This window comes from Eubalaena glacialis, chromosome 7, assembly GCF_028564815.1.
Source record: "Eubalaena glacialis isolate mEubGla1 chromosome 7, mEubGla1.1.hap2.+ XY, whole genome shotgun sequence".
Classification (NCBI taxonomy): Eukaryota; Metazoa; Chordata; class Mammalia; order Artiodactyla; family Balaenidae; genus Eubalaena; species Eubalaena glacialis.
In genome coordinates, this window is record NC_083722.1 from 77399553 (window position 1) to 77425348 (window position 25796).

Here is a 25796-nt window from a genome sequence, read left to right on the forward strand (position 1 = left end):
AACCGAGCGACAACCGCCCGCCGGCACCTGTGCTCCCAGGGGGCGGGGCCTCCTCCAGGTGTGCTCCGGGGGAGGACGACGCCGACAGCCGAGGCCAGCTGCGGGAGCCTAAGCGTCCCCCGGCCCCCGCCCCGAAGAAATGCCGGGGGAGGAGCGGTTAATCCGCACCCGGCCTCGGCGGGATCCGCGGGCCCCGCCGGGGGGAAGGGGAGAGCACGCCGCGGTACCGAGGGGGTTAAGCGGGAGGCCCGCGGCTGGAGCGCGCTTAACCCTTCGGCGCCCGCGGGTCTGCCGAGCCTGGCCGGGGTGGCGGGCCCCCGAGTCCCACGCGGCGGCTACCCCGACCGCGCCGGCCGTGCGGGGGGAGCCGCGGGTCGGCCTCCGATCGCCGGGGCGCGGCGCGGCCCGTGGGAGGCCCGGGGCGGGCGGGGGGAGGGAGGGGGACGCGGCGGCGGGCGCGCAGCGTCGCCAGGGCGAAGCCGGCGTGCGGCGCGGCGCGGCGGGCGCGGAGCGAGCGAGCGAGCGCCTCCGTCCCCGGATGTGAGCTCCGGCTGCCCGCGGTCGCGAGCTAGCGGCGGCGCGGGCGGCGGCGGCGGCGGGCACCGGGCACCGGGCACCGCGGCGGGCGAGCGGGCGGGCATGGGGGGCGCGCCGAGCGGCCCCGGCGGCCGGGCCGGCATCCTCGCGGCGTCCCTCCGCTAGAGGGGGGGGGACCAAGCCAATTCTCCTTTGCAGCAAAAAATTACATGTATATATTATCAAGATAATATATACATCCGATCTTATTTTTTAAAAAAAGTTTATTTTGCTCCGATTTTGAAAAAGAGGGAGCGTGGGTGGCCAGCGGTTTTTATAAATTATTCTTATTTTCTGTTATCTGTCCCCGTCCCTCCCCACCCCCTGCTGAAGCTTGAATAAGGGCAGGGATCGCGGCTCCTACCTATCGGTCACCACCTTACCCGTTCCTCCCCCGCCCCAACGCCTAGCACAGTGCCCTGCACACAGTAGGCGCTCAATAAATGTTCGTGGATGATGATGATGATGATGATGAAAAAAATGCAGCATCAACGGCAGCAGCAAGCGGACCACGCGAACGGTGAGCAGCCAGAGCCTGGGCACCCGCTGCCAAATCTAATCCTTGTCGTGGTCCTCCTCTTCCCACCCCCCTCTGCCTTCTCACCCCCCTCCCATCTCTGATGCGCTGGTGGGTTGAGGGGGTTGGAGAGGATGCTTCTAGCTCGGTGTCATCTACATAGAAAGGGGAGATGCGTGACAGCCACTCCGTTCTCCCCTTCAGGCCTTGAATGTCAGAGCTAATTCTGCATTTGTGGGGTGGGGGCGGCCGTGGAGTCCGTGGAGTACTGTGCCGCCGGAGGGGCGGCGAGCCGAGGTGATTCGGCTTCAGTGTCCTCGGGCTCAACTTTCCTCCAACGCTCCCGAGCGATGGAAAGGGGGTGGCTATGAGTCTTCAGCCGGAGCCCCCTTTCCAGCCTCTTCATCTCCTTCCCCGGCCCCTGGTTAATTAGGAAGAAGGTCTCTGGTGGCATCCGGAAAATTCTAGGATTGCCAGGTTTCAACCTTCTTGCCGGTGGGTGAAGAATCCCCCTACCCTTGAGAGGGAGGCTGGGTCTCGGAGTCGCTGGCCAGGGGGTCGGGTGGAACGCGTATTCCCGCTCGCAGCGCCGCTGTGCACACGTCGGTAACCTAGCAATGCCCGGAGAGTCGCTGCCGCTGTGAGGCTCTGCGCCCCAGCCCGGCCACGTGCAGTTACCATGCCGGCCCGGCTGGGTCGAGGAAAGGGGGCGCAGCTCCTGGCCAGCCCTCTTCACTCCTGCTTGGAGGTCACTGGAGTCCCCCACAACCCTCCATGGGCTCGCAGCCTTCCCGCTGAGCGCTCCCCAAGGGAAGACTTGGGGCGACTCCTCCCCTGGTTCAGACCGTCTGCTGCCCAACCCCGCGGCCCCCTCTCAGGCTGCTGGCCAGGCAGACGTGTGCTCGCTTTGACTCTTCCTTGCTTTTTACTGATCAAGAATTGGTTTTGCAAATGCCCATCCCTCTACCTCTGCCACCACGCTCCCTTTGACTTCTGTCTCAGTAAGGAGGTTGTGACCAGAGGTAGGCAGGTGCCGGGGAGACCTGCCTGGGTCTTGGCCTGACCCCAGGCTGGAGAGGGCTTTGCACATGGAACACCCTTGGGGTTCTACCCTGTGTACACTTGGATACCAGCCTACACTGAGGTGATTCCTGTTTAGGCCTTGAGGGCCCCTGGCATAACCCAGCCTGTCTATCCTAGGTGTAAGGGTGCAGGCTGCCTGCCTTGTCTGTTTCTTTGGATGCTGGCTTGGCTGCTGCAGCTGCAATTTAAAATGCAAAAAAGCCCTAAAGATGTTTTCTGTTTTCCAAAGACTGTGGAGGAAATGAGTACCAAGCATCATGAATTTTCATTTGCAGGAAGTGTCAGTGCATAATCTAGGTATTGGTTATGGGGCTTTTGGTATTGCCCTGGTGCCAGTGGAGGATTTTTTTTTCCATGCTGAAAAAAATTCATTTGTGGCTATGGAAAGATGTTGGAGTAACACCCTGAAAATGATTAAGACTGTTGAATTATTGCCACTGCTTTTTTTTTTTTTTTGTGATGGTAGTTATTTTGAAGAAAAGCTGTTGTATGTATCTGTTAACTCATTAGAGATACATGGGTTTTAAAAGTCAGAAAAGACTTGAAATAAATGTGGGAATGACCTCAGTTTGTCTGAAGGAATGCACTGAAAGACTCCTTGTGAAGACACGGATGTAGGGAGTTACTAACCCATTGGGCGTGATGCAGCAGTTGTCCTGTGTTACTGACACTTTGGGCAGGGCTTGTGGACTTTTCTTGCTACTCTTGCTGACCAAACCCTGCTTCTGAAAAATAGGACATGAGGTTTCAAATGGAAACATGGGGATGATTTCCCTACTGTTCTTGATGGGAAACCACTTTAGCTTTCTTCTGACACTGGATTCTCATTGTTTTGTTTTGTTTTTTAATTTTCCTTTTTCTCCTTCTTCCCAGAGGCAAACTATGCAAGAGGCACCAGGCTCCCTCTTTCTGGTGAAGGACCAACTTCTCAGCCGAATAGCTCCAAGCAAACCGTCCTGTCTTGGCAAGCCGCGATCGACGCTGCTAGACAGGCCAAGGCTGCCCAAACTATGAGCACCTCTGCGCCCGCACCTGTAGGATCTCTCTCCCAAAGAAAACGTCAGCAATACGCCAAGAGCAAAAAACAGGGTAACTCGTCCAACAGCCGACCTGCCCGCGCCCTTTTCTGTTTGTCACTCAATAACCCCATCCGAAGAGCCTGCATTAGTATAGTGGAATGGAAGTATCCTTTTTTGGGGGAAGGCTTTCTCGTTTTCTCTTTTACCATCTGTTCTTTAAAAGGATTTGCTTTCTGAAATGGCACTTACAAAGTGATAGCATTTTGGAATGTGAGCAGCAGAAGTTGTGTGTAGAGGGTTTCATGGTATATAATTTCCTATCTCCTCTGGGTGCAGAGGGGTATCTCTCTGGGTAGGTATAGGCTACTCTGTGTGTGTGTGTGTGTGTGTGTGTGTGTGTGTAGTGGTGGGAGAGGGAGTGACAACCTGAAACTTCAAAGTGGTAGATAATTAAAATATGAAATTAACCTTTGGTCATTTGACACTAGATGGTTAGTTTAAATGCACCATTGTTTTTTGGCAGTGGTATGCATTGAACCTATTGCAAATAAGGTATGCTGATTAAAAAAAAACTGTACTAGAAATAAATACATTTTTGACCTTTAGTGGAGTCTTCTCATTTTGACGTTTGGAATTTGCTTCGGAAACTCCAATTAATGCTAAGATGGCTTGTAGATCTGACATTTGGTGAGTCTGATTGTTCAGGTAGCTACAAATATGAACACTTGCTTCATAGGGAGGGAGCAATTTGCTCATCAATGCTATGACTTCCTGGAATTTCCTTTTGACAAGTTCCAAAACAGCATTTGAAACGTGAGCGTGAGGGAGCATGTGAAGGGAGAGGTTTGTGTGTGCCTCTTCTTTCAGCGCCCGTGTGGGTTAGAGCACAGCCCTCTCAGTGGAGGAATTTGCAGTTGCTGCCTTTATAAAAAAAATTCTGTCTGTGTCCTTGGACTGGAGTTACATTTCTGGGTGTCTCCTTTGTATTTTTAAAACTGAACTCCAACTGCCCCAGGAGGGTTGTTAGGGCCCAGATCTTGGAAAACTAGGGTGTGCTGCCTGCTCACTCCCTCCCCTAAACCTGGAGGCCAGGTTCCAGTGCCTGCCACTCTTCAGAAAAGGTTGACTGAGGCCTTCTTTCTGAGCAAATGGCTTTCTAATTAGTCAGATGATTCATCCGTTTGGGTAAAACACAGCATTTCCTTCTCCCAGAAGTATATTTGGAGTTGACCTGGGCCTTAGAGCAGTTCCTAAGCATGGGAAGGAGTATGAATAAAGGGCTTCCTCACGGAGCCCGGGGGGGGGGTGGGGGGTGGGGGGGGAGGGACGGTCATGCTACAAAGGGAGGGGGTCGGTGACCCGGGCTAGAAAGTGGAGCTGAAACCCCCGTATCATTTGAGTGCCTAGCTAGGCAGCTCTTTGCACGCCCTCTGTCTTAGCTGGCTACTTTCTGTGCTCTCAGAGAGTTAAAATGAGGTAACTGTCTAGAAAGGTTTTGGAGAGAGTAGCCAAGTGTAGGATTTGAGGGGTTTTCATGTGCTTTTTCCTTTTTAGAACAGATGTCTCCTCTCCAGAGGGAGTTGCGGTGTCTCTCACATGGCTGGGGTTGTGTGGATGTGTTTTCTCTTTAGGTTCTTTTTGAGTCTGAGGACGAACGCTGGTGTCGGCCCAGGAGGGAGCCGGCTCCACAGGGTGTCCCTCAAGTGGCATGGCAGCAGTCAGAGGCACAGACTGTACTTAGCCAGAAAGATCTCGTCCTCCTCAGGTTGGCTTGACGTGACTCTGAGTAAGCAGAGGCCTCTCCGTGGGGTCATTAATTTCATGTGGAGTGAGGTGGGAGGCCTGGTGCTGTTTCTCTTTGTGCACAGTAATTTGTATATAGTAATTTATGTGAACGGAGTGAATTCCTGGATGGTGCTGCCGACTCCCTTTCCCGCACTGCCAGACGTGTGTGCAGGAATTAGGGGCTGTGGCTGCCAGTGCGGGGAGAAGCCGCCCCTACAAATGGGGAAGTTTGCACAATAGATCCTGAAACGATACATGATTTGTTTTTTTCAAATGACAGTTTTCTTCAGGTTCAGGGAGCAGGGTATAGGCAGCCTCCTAAAGCCAGCAGTGCCAGGCCCTGTCAGCATGGGGAGAGTGAGTTTTTACCTGCTGTTTGCCTTTACATGCAGGCAAAGCAGAGTGTCCTGCACTTGGGGAACGAGGAAGGAATATTTAGGGTCAGACCCATCCATTTCTCTAATGCTCTGTTCTGCTTGGCTTGTCAGAATCTTGTGGCGGTGGGTTAGGATCCACCAGTACCCGGAGTCTGAAACTGGACCACCATAAAGAAAAAGTACTCTTATCTTTGCTTTCCTGAACAGCATCAGTACTTCTCAGATTTGCTGGTTTATCATTTAGGTAGCAGGAAATTAAAAAGGCAGAATGGTGGTGTGGGGGAGGGGAGAGACAGTAAGTGTGTTTCCATATAGGATAGCCCTGGGGCAATTGACTTTTAAAATTTTGGAAGGAACTGCCGAAAGGAAAAATGAAAAGGAGATTCTGAAGTCTTTTTAAGGTGGACTGCCTTAAAGTTGGGTCCCTACATCAGAGATTTTGTAATACTAGATGAGTTAAAAGAATAACTATGAGGGAAGGATAACTGGCTTTAAAAATAAGCCCATCAAATTAGTAAGGGAGTAATGTCTTTCACATCCGTATTTCAGTGAGTGTTAAAGTTCTTCAAGAGGCTGAGGCTTCATGAAACTCAACGTATCCCCAGAGACTTGAGGGGTCTCTGTTTCCTTCAGCGTCTTTGGATTTCCCAGAAGGAAATCAGGATGAATGGAGAAGGTCTGTGCATATCCTCAAAGCTTTAGGACTTGGAGATGTTTAGTGAAACCGTGGCCTTGCCTTTTGTGGGTGAGTGTATGGGAGAAACAGTGTCGTACAACCAAGCCCGGAGTTGGAGATTAGATTGGTGCTCGTGAAACCTTGCATTTGGAAAGGCTGAAAACCAAGAGAGGAAAAACAGTCATTTTGGCAGATGTCAAATTTTGTATTGCCAGTTTTGACGGTGTCTCATAATAACACCAGAAGGTTTAAGCAAGTATCTGTTGAAGGCTGCTCTCAGAGTGATTCTTCCAGACAGACCCCTGAGATTTAGAAATGTTAAATTGAGCTCTGAAAGTGTCTGGTGGTGATTTCTTATGGCCTTTTATTTAATTTGTTTATAAATTGAACACAATAACAACACATTATAAATGGAGCTCCGGTCTGGCTCTAATCTAAAACGGTGATAACCGCTGATTAGTAAGGAAGGAAAGCGGAGGAGGGAGGTGAAGCCTGGCTTGCTTGTTACAGCGAGGGATTGGAACAGCCACGAGATGGTCACAGGTGGAATGGAGAAGGTCCTTGGTGACTTGTCCTATCCCAGTTCGGACAGGAGATTCAGACTGACCCAGCCAAGAAGAGCCTCCAAGAAAACGGCTGTAACACATGGTGACAAGGATTTATGGAAGAGGTTTGTCTCATGATGGCTTTTCTTTGTGTCTACAACAGCCAGGAATTTAGCTCTCTAAGGCCCTTGTTGCTGTGAAAACGACACGAAGTAGAAACCTGTTTCACACAGTGCCCTAATTGGATGTACTTTTAGGTTTTCATATAAAATGTCCAACAGAAGAATGAGTGTAACGTGATCCTTGCAACAGAAGAAAAGGGCGTGGAGACGTCATTTGATAGGAAGATCTGCTGTGAGTTGACCACTAACTATTACTCCTGCTGGAAACCTCGTAGTCACAGCAGTCAGTTGAATAAGGATTTGTGTGTAAAATTTTCATTTAAAAAGCAGTTCAAAAGTGGTGTGATTGGGAGTGTGACGAGAGAGATGGTTTATGTTGGTGTAACACATATATACCTTAACAAAAATTTTCAGACCATTTGACATATTTATATTATTGGCTATTTTTGCCAATTGTGTGGCCTTAGCTATTTACATCCCATTCCCTGAAGATGATTCTAATTCAACAAATCATAACTTGGTAAGTGTCCTTAGAGTTGCTGCTTGTCCTGATGTGTGCTTGTCATTTACCTCTATACTGAAGCTGGAAGCTGGCAGCTGGCTTTCTGGGTGGTTGAAGTTAACAGCTATGCATGTGATGTTTCACGGAGCTTTGCAACAGTGGTGTGTTTTTTTTTTTTTTTGACCTGTATTCTCAAATTTATACTGAATGAAAGTGTTTAAAGTCATGAATCTTGTATAAATAGATGTGGAACTTTTCATGGAAGAGGTTTGTAGCAGATTTAAAAATAACTTTTCTCTCCATATAGGCTTTTTTTGTCGACCATTCTTTTTCTGGTAATGTTAGCCTTTTTTTTTTTTTTTTTTTTTTAAATCCAGTGTTATTTGGGAGTTGTGGGTACTTTGGTTAATTTTTCTGGTAAGTAGAGAGTTATCATAGCTTCTGTACCTGAACTATTAATTTTTACAGAAGTAGAACACAACAAAACTAATCCACGTAGCGCATAATTTGGTGAATGTACAGTAGAGTATTGAAGTTCCTCCACTTAGTCCTATGAAATGCTCCAAGATAAAATGATTCTATGGTGAAATAAATTGGGATACTTCCATATACCTTATTGCTCTGTTAAAGATTTATAGTGCACATTAACTCAGTAAAAGCTCCAGGAAGGTCTGTAGTTAACAAACCAGTTTCATTTTGTTTAACTCAGCTAGTCCCTAAAAGTAATTGGTCATGGATTCTTTAAACATTTTTTTGGCAGAGTGCATCACAGTGTTTCATGGAACTTCCTTTGGGAAAGGTTGATATAGTTTAAAAAAAAAGCACTGAAGAACACTGGAGTGGGACTAAGAGTTGTCCCAGTGGACTGTCAACTGGCTGTATTTTGGGGCATTTCCCAGACCCTTTTTGCATTGCCGTTTACCCACCTGTCATTTTGGGGGATCGGATGAGAAGATCACCAGGGTTGTTTTTACCTCTGACATCCTGTAATCTTTCCTTGATGATTCAGAAGCCATTTCAGGATTTTTCTGGTGCTGCAGCATCCTCTTTGCAAGGATCAGTCCTTCATGACTGGAGGCCGTGCAGAAAGGAGGTGAATGAGGGGCTGGTCCTGGATAACAGGATATTCTCCCTATTTTTTGCTTTCCCCTCTTTTAGCTGGTTCCATTTGGTTTTGGTTTCTCATGCTGAAGCTGTATTTTTGTAGGGCTGGATGTTCTTAGCTGAGTGTTGTATAGTCAAAACTAGTGAGGGGAGAGCTCTGCCGGGGTCTGTAGATGTTGACATTATGCTCTTATGATTTTAGACTTCATGGTTTATGTACAGGATTTCATGTTACATTTAAAATGTGTGGCACATTTCAGATGTAGTGTGATGTCTCTTCATATTTGGGCTTTTGTAGTCTGATGTGTAGGGAATTTTAAAAAGTTTTGGATACCGCTACTGAAAGCACAACTGTAAATGGGAGTTGGAAACACATGTAAAGACTTACTGTTAGTATATATTTATACTGTGCTAGAGATGATCTGTGTGACTTTGGATATTTTAAATAGCTTCTGATTTAGTTGTAGACATGTGACTTTAGACAGTCATTTCAAAGGAAAAGCAGAAGTAGTGAAAAGCCCCCATCAATGGGGCTAGATCATCACAGTCTAGGCCACAGATGGTGTCAGCCTTGTTACCAAATTTAACAACGTGGATGGTGACCCAGTTTGTTGCTTTTTGTAGCTCAAGAGAACATGATTAAACAAACTTAGAAAATAGATACCTTTCTGAAAGGCAGATTAATTCAGATCAATGGAATAATTAATGTAGCTGCACGTGTTAAGTCAATTAATATTCTGATTTTTTTTCCCAGGGAAATTCAGGGCACTAATATAAGCACTGTTGGGCCATTTGGATTTCACAGCTAATAAGTGAGGGAATAAAACATAGGAAATGGATAAATCTCTCTTCCTCTCCCTGGCAGTCCCTCCCCAGTGGATCTTTTATTGACAGTTCTTAAAACACCGGCCTTTTGTGGGTGGGAGAGGGCAGTGTGCTAGTTTGGCAATCCTTTCTAAAAAACCCAACATATATTTCTTTGACCTCTTAACATTCTGAAACTTATAGCATTCAAGTTTGTGTCTTGTGTTCACTTGGCTGGTCACATGGCCAGACGAGTTTAATCTCTGCCTAACTCTTTAAATATTTCCTTTCTCACTGTGGGAAGGGAAGATCTTTGTGGATTCCCCCCTGACTCTTAGCAAGGTCCCATGCCATGTCAGTCCTCCTGCCAGGGAGCCGGTTTTTTTTTTTTTTTAAAAACATTTGACCCAATTTGTACCAAAGTGATTGCTCTATTTTTGGGATCGGTTTAGAGGCAGCTGAACGAAGCTTATTTTTCATCTGTAGTAAATACCTTTCAATTAATGTGAATGGCAAAACAAAAGGCAGAGACTGATACGGATTGCAAAGCTGTACGTGTCAGGGAGCTGGTGGTTTCCTTTGCCTCCAAGTTCTGTCGGGAATGTAGATGTTGAGCGCTTAGAGTACAATTCAGGGCCAGCTCTGTGGAAGATGTTTCTGCCTGTTACAGGTAGTTTGCAGTGAAATTATTACTTTTGTTGGGTAAGAAATGTGGCCATCTCCCTTGGTCCAATGTGCGTTTGGTCTGGGTTGTACCTAACTGAGCCAGCTTTGGGGATTTGGAGACTACCTTGGGAGCAGCAAGTTTTCCCAGGGTTAGATTTAAAAAAAAAAAAAAAAAAAAAAATATATATATATATATATATATATATATATATATATATATATATATATATATAAACAATCTCAAGTTTCTATGCAGCTTTCATTTGTGGACTTGCAAGGACTAGTGGAGGCTGCAGCCATGGAAACGGTGCAACTCAGTTCCCACAGCAATCTCCCTCCTAGATCAGTGGGTAGCAGGATTTCCTCAGTTCCACTTATTGAAAGCGTATATCATTTATTTAATTTTTTTCTTAGCATGGGGCAGGGGGCAAGGAGCGCTTCTTTATGGAGTGTCGCGTGGGGATGATCACAATCCTGTACTTCACCGTGTTGGAAAATGCTTTATTTTGCTTCCCAAACTTCAGTTTCTCATTAAGTCACAAACTGACTGAACGCTTCCGTCTGGGCATCCTGCTACTGGAATTGCCACCCCACCCCTGGGGCCCAGTTCTCCATAGCGCTGACCGGCCTCAAATTAGAACTGTCCAAAGAGGGGCGCCCAACTGCCAGCCCTGACCTTCCTTGATGTCTGCAGCCACCGAGGGCGGGGCGCGTGGCCTAGGCCGCTCTGTCCCTTTACCAGGTCCTCAATAAATGCTTGTGACACTCAACGAGAAGGTTTACTCAGTCTTTGACCCCCTTTTTACCCCCTTTCTCATCTTGCCTTTGTGTTTTTAGACTGCTGACGCTTGGCCTCTATAAAGCCTCTCATGTCTTCCCCTTCCTCTCCATTCACATTGCGGTCAGATGGCTTTTGCTAGAGGAGTGATCCTGAGGTTTCAGGGGCGACCTGCTGCCCGAGGGAAGGCTGGGTGCTCCTTGGTCTACCCGACCTTTTCTGGTTCACCTTCTGTGCCTCTCCTTCATACCCCCCCCCCACCCCCGTCCGTTAGTCCACCAGCTGATCGTAAACACCCCTCCCTGCTCTTGGCCGCCTCCTGGCCCCTTCTCCATCTGAAATACCTCTTCCTCCCTACCACCCCTTCGTCACCGTCACTGTCCTTAGAGCTGCTCAGGAATAATCTCAAAGGATGTCTCTTCTGTGGAGCCTTTTCTGACCCTGATTAGAAGTAACACTCTTATCTGAACTGCTCCGCTGGCACTTTGCATATAAAACACCTTATATTTTGGTTATTTATGTGCACATCTTATCTTTGTCTTATCAAGCCTCTTCAGAATACAACTCACAGTGAATCATTTTGGAATCCCAATAGCACCGAGCCTGACGGTGTGTAGAACATGTTCATGAATGCGGGTTGTTGAGGACCACTGAATGAACACTCTCAGGAGAAGTTCCTCACCCAGTCTTTCCTCTGAGCCGTACTCAGGATTTCCTTGTGTGGCAGGTTCCTCTGCGGACTCTTTTGAGGTCCTTGGCGGGGGGTAGGTGGGAAGTTCCACGTGTTTACTCCTGAAAAGCTGAGGGTCTCGTGACCCTGCTTCTCATGTACCCCTGGCTGAAGGCACCGTGGGAGCTGGGTTTCCGAGCTGAGCAGCCTTGTACGTTTTGTGCTCCAGCTCCAGGGCTTGGAGTAGCAGAGTGGTGGGAGCATCTCTGGGAAGCAGTGCTGGCTGGGGACTCCTGTCAGGGGGACCAGATGCCTTATGAGGGCCAGGAACGCTGTGGGACAGCCTACTTTGGTTGCATTCTCTCCTCCATGGCCGAGATTCCCACGCAGTGTTTCCTGGGCTTAAAAAGCAAGTTCATGGGCTCTGCATGGTCCGTAGTTTAGCATCTCACATAGTGAGTGGTGTGAATTGAAATACCTGAAACACAGTTTCATAACCTGTCTCCTTGGGCTTTGCCTAGAAGGTGGCTTTTATTTCTGTACCTCATCTCCGTGGCTTTGCTCTGTTGTCTTTCTGTTTGAATTGCGAGTGTATTTCTGCACGCCTAGATGCCGTTTTTCTAGGAGAGCTTGTGTGCTGCCCTCAGTTCAGCCTTCTCTGATCCTTGGCCCCACCTTCCACCCCACCTGCCTATGTGCAAGTAGTACTTGCTTTCCTCTTTGCAGATATTCACCCCTTTCCGCCTTATTCTATAACTGCTGTGGGAAGTGGCTTGGTGTGTGGGGTGCCTTTCTGCACATGGGCTTTGGGCTCTGACAGCCTGGCTCTTTGGCTGATGAGCTGAGTGACTTTGTTTTTGTTTTTTTAAATTAATTAATTAATTTATTTTTGGCTGCATTGTGTCTTAGTTGCCGCACGCGGGCTTTCTCTAGTTGCGGCGAGCTGGGGCTACTCTTCATTGCAGTGCGCGGGCTTCTCATTGCGGTGGCTTCTCTTGTTGTGGAGCACGGGCTCTAGATGCGCGAGCTTCAGTAGTTGTGGCTTGCAGGCTCAGTAGTTGTGGCGAACTGGCTTAGTTGCTCCACGGCACGTGAGATCTTCCCAGACCAGGGATTGAACCCGTTTCCCTTGCATTGGCAGGCGGATTCCTAATCACTGCACCACCATGGAAGTCCCGAGCTGAGTGACTCTGGATGAAAGTAGCATGTGCTGAGTCTGACTGGTCTCGGTGGTGTTGTGAACTTAACCCCGTGCGGGCGCACAGTAGGCACATCAGGAAATGCACGTGGAATGGGTGGGTCCATAAATGAATGACCGTGTGGGGTTCCATGGCATGTCCTTATAGATCAGTAGTTAATTTTCAGCAATTGGCTAATGATTAATGTTTGCTCGAGAGGCTGACTTTCATTGTCCAATATTAATGAGAATCCCAGGAAGCACCTGTCAGAGTTTGCCTTGAATTTCAGGATTGTGTATTTCTTGGCAAATTTAACTCTTTATATCTGAAGCAGGAGAGAAGAAAGACAAATGCTTGATACTTTTTGAATCCCTGCCTCATAAGGTGGCTTCTGTGTTCAGCACTGTGTGTGAGCCACGTGTGAGAGGTTGTACTTGGGTGGGTGTGTGAGTGTCACATTTCGTGTAAAGGTTGGTGGGGCAGCAGAATGCCCAGAATAGATGGACTTGGGGAGTAACATTTAACCCAGAGCTGGTGAACCCGTTTATTCCTTGTACACGTAATTGCATCTCTTTTGTTGTCTTGCCTCATGTCGACAAAGAACAAGTTACCCAGATTGATGTTTTATTGAACAGAGTTGGATTGAGTATCGGCAGTTTTTCAGAAATCAAACCCAAGTCTTAAGGAATTCAGATTTACTACTATTAAAGTTCCTTAAGAGGAATTCCCAAACGGTCCTCACCCTTTTGCTTTGTTAAAAAGCGAATCTCATTTCTTTATAGACACACCTCGAACACTGGAACTTCCCTGCTTAGACCCTTGAAAAATGAACCTGTCTTGGAGTGAGGATATGTTGGTGTATTGGACAGAATTTGTTGGATTACAAGTTGCAGAAACACAAATTGGCTTAGTTGGGGAAAAAAAAAGTATGTGTGTGTTTTTGTAATTTATTAACTTAGGTAACTGAAAAGTCCAAAGGGTAGAAACTGTTATCAGACACAGCTGGAAAGGGGGCTTAAAAGAGGGTCTCAGGATCCCACCCTGCACCCCAGCCTTCCCGTCTCCCAGGCACAGTCTGACTGGCCTCCAGCGGGTCCCTCTCACACACTGCCTGAAATGTGCATCCCGTCAGCCCACTTTGGAGAGGGTCTTTGGGGAGATGCATTCCTTCCTTAACCTCAGCTCAAGTTCAGTATTTTAAAATGATTGTGTGAGAAAGAGGAGACCCTTGTAGCAGATTTGTGGGTAGTCTCCTTTTTGAACCTTCCCCATCAGCATTTAACTTTTAACTGTCTGCAAAACGTGAGACGTGCCTGATACAGAGGGGTCAACTTGCCCAGCTGCAGAGACACTTATGTCTTGTTAACTACAGGTGGTGGTGGTGGGGTGGGACTCCAGAACAGACCCTCAACTGCTCCTCCCCTAGGAAAGTCTCTAAAGAAACTGCAGAGGCCCTGGGATGCTGGTGGTTGAGCGGAGTGTTGCTGCTGCTTGGACGACGTGCCCCGGGAAGCGATGTTGGTGGGTGTCCTTGCCCTGTGGGGTGGCAGTGGAGGTTGGCAGGTCATTCCAGAATAGACGTGAGCCTCCTGTCATGCTCACACTGCTGGGGCCCTCCGCCATCAGCACTGTAGGATGTGTCCCCAAGTCCTGTTCTGCCCATGTGATTGAAATGAGGAAAGGTGAGATTGCTATTCTCACAGCTGGGGTTCTTGTGGGCAGTGAGGTGTTTGGCTGGGCAGGCAGAGCTGGCACTGAGAGGTGGGCACAGTGAGAAAAGCCGAAGATGGGGTTGGAGGAGGAACTGTCTGAGCGAGGAACTGTCCTCTGTGTGTGTGTGTGAGAGCTGGGGGAGAGTGTGGTGGGTGGATGGACCGCTGGGTGTTTTTGACAACACACACCTTGTAGCGTGAAGCCCTCTTCTGGAGATTTTAACTGTGCAGGGCTCCAGACACTGCCCAAGCTGGGGAAAATGACTTTCTTCTCCAGAACCTCAAAGCAGTTATTTCTGCTAATTTCTTTTTCCCCTCCCTGCTGGCTGAGTGGTAAATTTAGAAACCACCTGTTGAAATTATTGAATGAGTGAACATGAGAGTCAGGCTGGAGGGAATTGGCAGGGGGTGACCTGAGGGAGGGAAGGCCGGCTCCAGACTGCTCAGGGAAGATGTAGCTGGCAGATGGACCCTGCCTGGGAAGGAAGGAGGAGGTGTCCTTGGTCAGCTTGGCCTGTGGATTCACAGCAGGCTGGGTGTGAGGCTCATGCTTTCCCTGCCGTGGTCATCTTCTGAGGGGCCCACCGTGCCTCCCTTCCCTGCACCCATGGGGAGGTCTAGCACGGCATACTCACAGATATTTTTGTAGCGCTGTAAGGACCCTTGTTTATAAGACAGGAAGTCAAGGCACCATTATTCAACAAATATTTATTGAGACCTGCTCTGCAGAGCATACCAGACTTATGTGTCCGGACTTCTAGCCGGCGCTGCTGCGGGCTCACTGTGCCCGGTCGCCCTTTCATAAGGAAAGCCCACAGCATGGGGTCCGAGAAAGGCCTTCTTTGTTTTTCATATTTTGCATTCTTACAGTAAATCATCATTCAAATAATACACGAATACATTCTTCTGAACTATTAAAACACTGCAAGTAAACTGAGTCTCCTTTTCCCTACCCAGCTCCTTCTAATCACAGTAATCAGTTTCAGAATTGTTTTTCACTGTGTCTGTATGTGTATATCATCTGTGCATTTTGAAATCTATATCTGTACAGTTTGGGTATTTTAAGTTTTACACAAGTGGAAACAGAGTGCATGCATTATAAAGCTTCCTTTTTTCCCACTTGATGTGTCTTACAGATCTTTCCGTATCTGCGTGTAGAGATCTAACAACTCCTTAGTTGCCGTAAAATATTCCGTGTATGTGCCATGGTTTGTTTAATTGTCCTCTTTCTGATGAGCAGTTAGGTTAGTTGCTAAAGTTTTGCTGTTTCAAACAATGCTGCATTGAATATCCTTGTGTGTGCTCTTTGTGTGTACAAGTAAACTGTTCTCTGGGTTAAGTACTTAGAAGGGAACTCTCTGGGTGGGAGGACAGTGCATTTTAATTCCATACTTACTGCTGCATTGGCTTCCACGAAGCCCGTACGATTTACGCTCCCCACCCCGACAGCTCCTTGAGGTCAGCCGTCCTTTAACTCTGACGAGTGACGTCATTCGTTCCTTGTCTTAGGCCATGGGAAAGGAAATCTTGGGGGGAGGGTACAGCCTCTCTCTTGGATGTCTGGTAGGCACCCAGAGCATCTGGTTCGAGCAGAAAGTCCTGGAACTCTGAGCACCAGACTTGTCATCTCTTTTGAACCACAGACTTGGATGAAAGGCACCAAGGCTCATTATTCTTTCCCTTGCTTTGGGTGCCACGCACTTGGGGACCGTGCTTCTTTCAAGGGAAACATTCATTCCAGGTGGCTAACAGATAAATAAGTCCCTAAGGCAAAAAACTGAGTCTCACTTTTGCAGTGTTTGCTGGCTACAGCTGAGTTCTAAGACGAATTCTTCCTTTATGTTCCTTTTAGTTGTGGAAGAAAAATATCTCACCTGGTATGTTTCTGCTGTCCTGTGGTCTTAGATGATTAATTATTCTATTTTCACAGGCAATTGAACCTCGCTATTATTATGGTATTTATTATAGGGTTTGTACCCCCTCCTGTTTCCAGAAGCTCTGAGGTGGCTTAGAAAATGGAAGCTGATGAAGGATGGGGCAATCGGGAATCAAAACAAAAAAAGCAGACTTGCCCAGGTGCTTGAGATGAATGGATTGCTGACACCTGGGCACTGAACTGGCCGTTAGGCTTTCCAGCAGTGGTGGCGAAAGGGAGCACTCCTAACTTACAGGGTTTTTATCCTCTCAACAATGGGAAGCAGCCACATTCATTGAGAGAGGCATTTTCTAGGAAGCAGTTCCAAGCAGGAATCTACAGCATGGGTCCTTGTACAAGGTACTGTTGGGGCACGGAGAGCCATGTCTTCGCTGTGCTTTTGTTAACGAGAAATAAATGCCCTGCAAGCAGATGGTCTCTGGATTCAGAGTTCCTAAAGGGTTAGGACACAGCATTAAACTGTGGCATACTGGAGGCACTTCTGTATTCTATAGTAGTTTTGCTTTTTGGTTATATAAATTACTATAGAACTAAAGCTGGGAAGATTAAAAAAAGAGTAGTTTAAAACAGCTATCATTTGATCATACATAAAGTACTTTCTGGAGCATTTATTATGTGTAAAATGTAGTCCATTAAACATTCACTTACTGGCTTAACTTGGTTTAAGTCAAAGTACAAAAGGATAGTATGTATTAATGCAAAGAACCCCTCCCAAGCCCTCATTTTGGAAGAGATGTGGTTTTATTATTTTACTCTAATGTGAACTAAAGAAGTGACCAATGTATTTTTTTTTTTAAAATAAGTTTCTTTCTTTATTTTTGGTTGCGGTGGGTCTTCATTGCTGCGCCCGGGCTTTCTCTAGTTGTGGCGTGCGGGGGCTACTCTTCATTGCGGTGCGCGGGCTTCTCGTTGCGGTGGCTTCTCTTGTTGTGGAGCACGGGCTCTAGGCACGTGTGCTTCAGTAGTTGTGGCACGTGGCCTCAGTACTTGTGGCTCACGGGCTCTAGAGCTCAGGCTCAGTAGCTGTGGCACACGGACTTAGTTGCCCCGCGGCATGTGGGATCTTCCCGGACCAGGGCTCGAACCCGTGTCCCCTGCACTGGCAGGATTCTTAACCACTGTGCCACCGGGGAAGCCCGTGACCAATATTTTTAAAAGAAGACATCCTCGAATGTTCTTCAGTAAATAGATAAAAAGGGGGTATTATGAAACACTGTTTATATTTAAGTGACTCCTTTCAAATTGTACAAAAACAGCTTGACTGAGTAAATGGTTAAAATGCTGCCCTTTTATAACAGTAATTAGTCCCTTAGTCCTTTTTCTTTTTTGAGATAATGCGAAAGTGTGCTTCTCTTTGGGCATTCACAATTTCTGAATTATTGAACTATAAATTAATGGTGAATCTATCTAAAGCTCTTTTCAGAATTTTTATCTGGTGGGAGTGAAATTAAAACATCTAAAGTTCTAAATTAGAATGTGGGGAAGTGGTGACACCCAGTAAGAATTTGGTAAAAGAGAGGTGTTTAAGAAATCTTTTTCTAGAAAGCCCCATGGGGTTGCAACTAGTTTGGTCGGGGCAGAGAAAGCTTTGGAACTATTTTAGGTTGGCCAGCTGAATAAGCTAATTGATAATCATTAAAGACGGGATGGGGGATGAGGGGGTGGGGAATAGGAGGTTAGATGCTGGTTCTGATTTACCCTGGATGGTACTGAATGTGAATCACAGACTGGTGAGGTTGGGATTGGGAAGGACCCCGGAGACCTTCAGGTGGATGCATTCATTCTTCAGACCCAGCAATCAACTTGCTTAGGGTCGCACAGTGAGAGAGGAGCCAAGTGGGGACTTAGGCCAGGGCTTCTGTCTCTGGGTCTGTTTCCTTCCCACCCTCACCGTTACAGCCCTGAATCCAGGTTGAAGTCAGACATTTGCCATCTGACCGGTAGGTCTGAGGATGCCAGGGGCACTTGTGACATCTGGAAAATCAGATGCCAAAAGAATGTCTCTTCAAAGCAAGCTGGGCATTCAGCCGATTTCTTTACCTTCCATAAGATAGTTTTGATCATTCCTCCCTCCCCTGTTTTACTTCATAAATTATTCTCTTACTTTCTTCATGCCTGTTAACATGCAGGAATCATTTGGCCATGGATGGCCTCATTATCTTATTGAAAGAGTCAGGGCGCTGGCCAGTGGTTATGGGAGGGCAGGAGGGAGTCAGCAGGCCTGGTGACAAATGCTGTGGGTCTTTCCTCAGTCATCTGGTTCTGGGGTGGCTGCCATACCCTGTCTTTTTCACCATAACTGGAGGCACAGAGATAATTGCCTTTGTTACTAGCTCATGGCTGACATCCGCTGAGCTAGGTGGGCTTTGTGTGTATAATCTCCTTAGTTCTCCTTTAATCCTCACCGTGAAGTCTTGAAGAAGAGACTACTGAAATCCTCATTTTGCAGGTGAGGAAAAAAAGCTGGGAGGGGTCGAATTGCTTACATGAGGCCATGAGGCCTAGTAATTGGCAGGGCCTGGATCCACATCCGGGCTTCCTGACCTCAGAGCCCACACTCCACCACCAGGCGGTGCAGACAAGTCAGGGCTCACAGCCTCTTGCCGTCTAAACGCTCGGCAGCGCAGAGCAGCGAGGGAAGGCCGCGGGCTAGAGCAACGGCAGGACCGCCAGGTGGGTCTCTGCGCGGGCTTCACGGCCTGGTTTCGCTTAGGGCTTGGAACCCAGGTTCGGGGACTGGCACCGAAACTCCTTGCATGTGATGCACTCCCGTCGCTCAGAGGCGTTGCCAGGTAGGGTGGGGTGGTGGCTGAAGTCAGGGTGGCCCTCTGCCTGTCTTCTGAAGCGCCTTGTGAACCATCCAATTGAAATGGGAGTCAGAGGAGTTTAAACTAGGACATTAAGTAGATTTTATTGCATTTTAATTCCTTGAAAAGTGTTACTCGTGAAAGGAAAGCGCGGGGGCTCTTGTGTGCCGGAGGTCGTAGGAGCGAGCAGTTAGGCCGTGGGCTCCGAGTCACACACGCCCGCAGTTCGGCGCCTGTGAGGGGCCAGATGCGCCTCCTTGCCCGGTCTGTCCCTCTTCTGTGAAAGAGGAGATTAAGTGGCTGGCAGGGTTAGCACAGACCCTGGCTCCTAGGGTACGTGGAGTTGCGGGGTTCACTGTTCCTGGGGCTGGGGCGACAGTCTGGTGCGTCCTCAAGCCTCCGCGCGGCCCGCCCTGGGAGGCAGGGGTTGCCGTCCTCAGCCTCACAGGTGAGGAACCTGGGCTGGGAAGCTGGGCCGCTTGCTCCTGTCCGTCCATGAGGGAGCGACCCCTCCAGCCACACCAGACGGGTTTCCTGGACGGACGGCTTGCTGGATTAGGGGTTGGCTTTCCAAAGCCATTTTACGGAAGATGTTTTCACCAGACCTGTTCCGTCTGTCCCCTGAAGAGCCTGAGACGTAGCCATCAGAGAGGGTGTTGGGGGGACCTGGTGAAGTAGTGACGGAAAGTTACCCACTGGTCGTAGGAGGCCCTAGACCTGGAGTGCAACCCGTCCTTGCTTAGACAACAGTCAAGGGCTGCTGATTTCCCTTGGGACACCCAGGAAAGAAGGGGGCTGGGTTAGCGATCAGGATCTGATTCCCACAGACAGGAAGCCTGAAGCCCCCCCTCTACAGAGAACAATCCAGAGCCCAATCCTCCCGTGAGGCTTGGTGGCGTCCCTGCCGACCGCTTCCTCAGCGATTTGGGAATCCACTTGACCAGCTGTGTCTTGTTCCTGCTCGGCCCGGGTGGGAGACCCTGGCCATCTCTTGATTTAAATGTTACTCAGAAGAGAACAGGAAACAAGTGCTAAGGAGCAGAACAGGTGTCAGGGGCGTTCTGGCCTGATTGCTGCGTTCTCAGAAGGGAAGGTGGGGCAATTCCTAGAATTGGGGTAGTGGAGTCACCGCTAGCGCCATGAGCTGCCATCAGAGCGTCTGATGTGCTCTCACTGCGACCTCATGTGTCCTCCTGCTCATAGGTTACAAAGCAGGTCTCTGGGCCTGGGCCGTTAAATGATCCCCCCTCCCACCCTGGACCAAATAGCCAGGACGCGGCAGAGGTAGGACGTCTTGGGCTCTTCCCACCACACGCAGTTCCAGGGCTTATCGGGGGCCTCCCTGCAGGGGGTTCTGCTGGGAGACTGAGGCTCACAGAGGGGATGTGACTTGCCAGAGCTAGGGCTCCCCAGGACCTGGGAAATTGTTTTTCCTTCTTGGCCAAATGACCTCAGTTTCTTTTTCTTTCTTTTTTTTTTTTAAAATTAATTTATTTATTTTTGGCTGTGTTGGGTCTTCGTTGCTGCGCGTGGGCTTTCTCTAGTTGCGGCGAGCGGGGGCTACTTTTCGTTGCGGTGTGCGGGCTTCTCATTGCAGTGGCTTCTCTTGTTGCGGATCACGGGCTCTAGGCGCGTGGGCTTCAGTAGTTGCGGCATGCGGGCTCAGTAGTTGTGGTGCACGGGCTTAGTTGCTCCGCAGTATGTGGGATCTTCCCAGACCAGGGCTCAAACCCGTGTCCCCTGCATTGGCAGGCAGATTCTTAACTACTGCACCACCAGGGAAGTCCCTGATCTCAGTTTCTTCACCTGTAAGATGGGAGTAATGGTGATAATTCTGCCCCATGTGTTGAGACGATCAAAAGGGATTTTGTAAGAGAACGTTCTGCACCATTAATTTCCCTACACGTCAAGCCTGGCTTCTAGGGCTTTCCCTTATCTGACTCCCTCCCTCCTTCCCTTTCAGTCTGTGTTATCCTATCCTTTGGAGAGCAGAGACTCTGGAGGCAATAGATCTGGACCTGGGTCCCAAGGTTTGCCACCCACTAGCTTTGTGACTGAATAAATTGTTACCTCCCTTGGCCTTAGTTTTCTCATCTGTAAAATGGGGTATAGTCATGCTTGTCTCACCTTTAGCAGGGGGCCTTTGAGGAGTGAATCAAATGACGTGTGAGTGAGCCCCAGTTCACCAAAGACATTATTCAATCGGTCAGGAATGGTCTCGAGGGGAGTCTCTGACCTCCCGGTGATGTTCAAGGTCCGCAGTGTCTGAGTATTGGGGGAACCTCCTTTGCCTCAGCCCTTGTGGTGCTGCGGGGTTTTAAAATCAGCCCCAGGCCACGCCTGTTAAGTCCCCCAGTTCTCTCACGAGTGCGGCATTTCTTGGCCCTAGGATTTTTGTTTCCCTTTTCCTTAGTGTGGCCTAGTCCGTGGAGGGGGGAGGGGAGCGTGCCCCTTTCCTTCTCTTTGAGGGGGGGTCCTCGTCGCTGCTTCTGGCCCGAGGCTGGTCGGCCATTGAGGCTGGAGATCCTGACGTTTGGTCTTGACTCCTTCCCATCCTGGTGGTTTGTGAGCTTGAAGTCCAGCGCCTTCCCTGGGGAGCTTCATGGACTAGCCCCGGGTGGGAGCTGCCCTGTCCCACGCTTGCTTGGGTTTGGTCTTATGCTCTTTTCTTATTTCCAACAAGAGTGTGACCTTTTGTGGGCAGGGACCCAGTTTGCCCTCATCTGCATCCTCCTCAGCTCCTGGCATGGGGTGTTTGTAAACGATGGACCATTTAGTGAAGCATCACTGTGTCTACATCAGGTGCTCTGAGGTTGCCTTATCGCTTTGACTGCTTTCTTTATATGGCCTGATGGTCTCTCTTTGCAAGCTGGGAGCAGAGCACTGGGGAGATGGATGGAGGGGCACTGGCTGCAGGACAGAGAGACAGAGATAGGGGAGAGGGAGAGATAGAGACAGAGACGGGGGGGGGAGAGACATGGGTTGGGGGAGAGAGAGAGAGGGATACTCCCTTAGGGAGAGACTGTGATTGCTTAATGAAAACATTAGAACTTACAAAACCAAAACACAGTGAGCTCTTCAAAGCAGTTATTTCTGAGGCTGCACCCTAGTCCCAGTGATGCAGGAATGCTTGTTTTCAGAATTGCTTTCAGAGCCAATTTCTACTTTTCATTTTTCTTTGCTTCTGGAGAAAAATGGGGTGATCCACGTTGATCACTGACCTTATTCACCAGCGTTTTCCTAAAGAAATTCTTGGATATTTGTAAGAAAGTCAAATCTGTCTTCAAAGAGAGCCATGTTCTCTTATCTTTGAGGCTCTTGAGAGGCGTGTGTCCTGGGCTCTGGAGAAGGTCTTCACTGGCATCTTGGAGTTGCTCTGAGGGGTGGCAGTATTCCCAGCACAATGCGGCCTGCTTCCCAAGCTTCCTCCTTTGAAGAGGACAACACTTGTTTATGTGGTTCTAGTGTGTTGATTAAACAGAACAGCCTTCCTACTTTGTAGTCACACTTCCCTAAGTCTGCAGTCTCATCTGGCCTGACTTCTCCTGGTGCCAAGAATCCGTCCACCTAGGCTTTCCTCTTTAGCCACTGGCCCCAGGAACACGGTCAGGTGAGGTGTTTCACTCCCAGCTGTAGCCTGGCTTTTAAAGGCCTCCCCCATCCCTGGCAAGGCAGACTTTCACGTTACCCCAGAGTCAGGGGACGTGGATGTGGGCTTCTTGGGAGCGGGGATACCTGCCTGACCCCTACCGGGATTCGGGGGTCTTGGGTACAGGTGTAACTGCACCATTCATAGCTGTCGTGTGGGTGATTTACACAAGTAGACAGAATTCCTTCAGTTCCCAGGAGGGCTCCTTGGGCTTAGAAGGATATGTGAGTTTCCGCACTTCTTCTTTTCTTGCCTTTAAAAAAAAAAATGCACTTTTGATCCCAGTTAGGTTAGACTTCTTAATCTTAGCTACAGCAAAGAGAGCTCCACCCTTGCTCTGTGTGAAGTGTGTGAGATGACGGAGGCTGCTTTAAAAATAGCCCCTCATTTATAAGTGGGGCGTCTTCGCCTTAAGTCATGTTCTGTGCAGGTTCAGGTGTTCGGCATTGGCACCTGGCGTTGGGCCCTGGGGGCAATAAATAACAATTAATTGGTCTTCACTAAGTAGGTGGGATGAAGGCATGCACATTCTTTTTTTTTTTTTTTTACATAGCCTTATTGAGATATAATTCACATACCATACAATTCACCAATTTAAATTATACAATTCAGTGGTTTTTATTATATTCAGTCATGCAACCATCATCAAAATGAATCTTAGAACATTTTTGTCACCCTGAAAAGAAACCCCATATGCATTAGCCATCACTCCGTATTTCCCACCAACACTCCCTCCCTTCCCCAGCCCCAGGCAACCACTAATCTACTTTCTGTCTATGGATTTTCCTATTTTGGACATTTTATATAAATTAAATTGTATAATATGTGATCTATCAAGTCTGGCTTCTTTTACTTAGCATAATGTTTTCAAGATTCATTCATGTTGTAGCCTGTATCTGTACTTCATTTCCTTTTGTGGCTGAATAATATTCCATCGTATGGATATGTCACATTTTCTGTATCCCTTCGTCAATTGATGGACATTTGGGTTGTTTCAATTTTTTGGCGGTTATGAATACTGCTTTGAGCATTCATGTACAAGTTTTTACGTGAACTTATGTTCTCAATTCTCTTAGTATATATACCTAGGAGTAGAATTTGCTGGGTTGTATGGTAGCTTTAACATTTTGAGGAACTGCCAAACTGTTTCCCAAAGCAGCTGCGCCATTTTACATTCCGACCAATAGCGTATGACAGTTCCAGTTTCTGCACATCTTTCCTGACACCCGTTAATGTATATCTTTTGGGTTCTAGCCATCTTAGGATATGAAGTTGTATCTCATTATAGATTTGCATTTCTCATGACTAATGATGTTGAGCTTCTTTCCTTGTGCTTATTAGCCATTTGTATGTATTCTTTAGAGAAATGCATATTCAGATCGTTTGCCCATTTAAAAAAAATTTTTTTATTATTGAGCTATAGCAATTCTTTATATGTTCTGGATACCAGTCCCTTTTCAGATATATGCTTTGCAAACATTTTCTCCTCGTCTATGGCTTGTCTCTTCATTTTCTTAATGGTGTCCTTTTTTTTTTTTTTTTAAACATCTTTATTGAAGTATAATTGCTTTACAATGGTGTGTTAGTTTCTGCTTTATAACAATTGATGGTGTCCTTTGAGCACAAAAGTTTTACATTTTGACAAAGTGGCATGTACATTCTTAGAATCTTACAGCTCGATAGGGCCTTTGTGGTTTCCTGTTCTAAATCTCTTGTCCTAGTGATGACATGCCCTGTGGTCCAGAGAGGAGGTGCCTTCCTCAAGGTCACAGGCTAAAAAAGTCAGGACTGGAGGTTAACCTCTGGGAAGCCTCAGTTTCATCCCCACTGTTGCTGAAGGTGGTAAGTTCAGGTGAGGAGGGAGAGAGTTGGCAGCTCTGGACATTCTCATCTTCCTAGAAGCCCACAGACTCCAAACTCAGCTCTCCTTATAGATGGAGACCCCTCCCCATAGTTCATTTGTTTTAAAATAGAGGAGGGTCCTGTCACATTTGGTCCTTTCTCTGGGAGGGTGCACTCTATGAGAGACTAGTGTAGATCAGTGCTGTCGGGAGTGGTCATCACTAGTCACCTGTAGCTATGAGAACTTAAGTTAAAATTGACTCAAAGTTAAAATTTATTTTCTCAGTCACACGAGCCTCATTTGCATTGTTCAGTATCCATATAGGGCTCCCGTATGGGACAGCACACGTAGGGAATGTTACCATCATTGCAGCAAGTGCTGTTGGATGGTGCTGACCTGGAGACGTTTATGCCCTGTACACCGGCATTCTGTCCTCACTTCTGACCCAGGCCGGTGCCCTGGACTCACAGCCTTGATCCATCTTCTGTATGTTCCTCCTGCAGCTGCCCCTCAGACTTCCTATGTATGTAGGCTTCTTGGCAAGGCCCCTCCTCAGATTAGATGGTCTGTGGGTCCTGCTGGCAGAGATGCCGCTTTTCTGTAGCTTCTGGACTTGGTTGCTAGTAAAGAGACCAATGTGTTCCCTCACTTCAGCCAGTGGATGTGACTTGCAGAAGTCGAGCTGGAAGATGCTTGGAGGGGGGTGTGTGCTTTCTTGGAAAGGCTATAACTCCCGAAAGTGAACGAATGAATGTATCGATATGCTCTGTGGACGAGAGGAAGAGATTGAAGAACTTTGGAGTTTAGTTCTTTTGGTTGCATTCGTGGGTAGTCTTTGAGTGGGTCCTTCCCTTTAGAGGCAGTCGGTCCCAAGGATTTGCAGGATTGCGAAGGGATGCAGGGAGGGAGGCAGGAGGAGTTGGAAGCCCAGTGTCCCGAGTCAGTGACATGGCAGATGCTGGCCTTGTCCTGTTTAACGCCCTGTGGCGTCACCTTCATTTCAGGTGCCTGTAATCCTGAGGGCCATCCAAAGCACTGACCCCAAGGTCACCAGGGCTGCACAAAGACTCCCAAAGGAAGTGCTTTATGTAAAAGGATGGAAGACATCATGGTTGTACCAAGTTGGAGCATTAGAGCAGAAATGAGCCTAGAGGATATCAGAGAGGAGAAGGGACTGACCCAGGTCACAGCAAGTTAGTGGTGGCAAAACTGATGAGAACCCGGGTCCTGTAGCATCTGGCCTTATGCTCATTCCACACGCCAGGGTGTATTTCTTCATTTACACAAGGGACGAACACAGCGACTTCTTGGAGATGTTGCCCAGGCGGAGACATGAATTAATTTAACCCACATGAGGCACTAGGTCTTGCCTTCAAGCCTTCCTCTGCTGCTCACGTCATTTGAAAATATTAAGAAACCTTTCAATTAAGGTGAGATCACCCAGGGT

The 25796-nt window shown here is 48.0% G+C and overlaps 1 protein-coding gene across 1 annotated transcript in view; it reads left to right on the forward strand.

Moving 5' to 3' along the window:
• The first annotated feature begins 212 nt into the window (after nucleotides 1-212).
• The window catches only part of LOC133095499 (voltage-dependent L-type calcium channel subunit alpha-1D-like), a 229057-nt gene continuing 203473 nt past the window's right edge, over nucleotides 213-25796 (forward strand). The window contains exons 1-4 of the mRNA XM_061196999.1: nucleotides 213-223; nucleotides 910-1096; nucleotides 3050-3359; nucleotides 7115-7220. Of these exons, the coding sequence (XP_061052982.1) occupies nucleotides 1030-1096; nucleotides 3050-3359; nucleotides 7115-7220 (483 nt within the window). The 5' untranslated portion in view covers nucleotides 213-223; nucleotides 910-1029. The remainder of the gene's footprint in view (nucleotides 224-909; nucleotides 1097-3049; nucleotides 3360-7114; nucleotides 7221-25796) is intronic.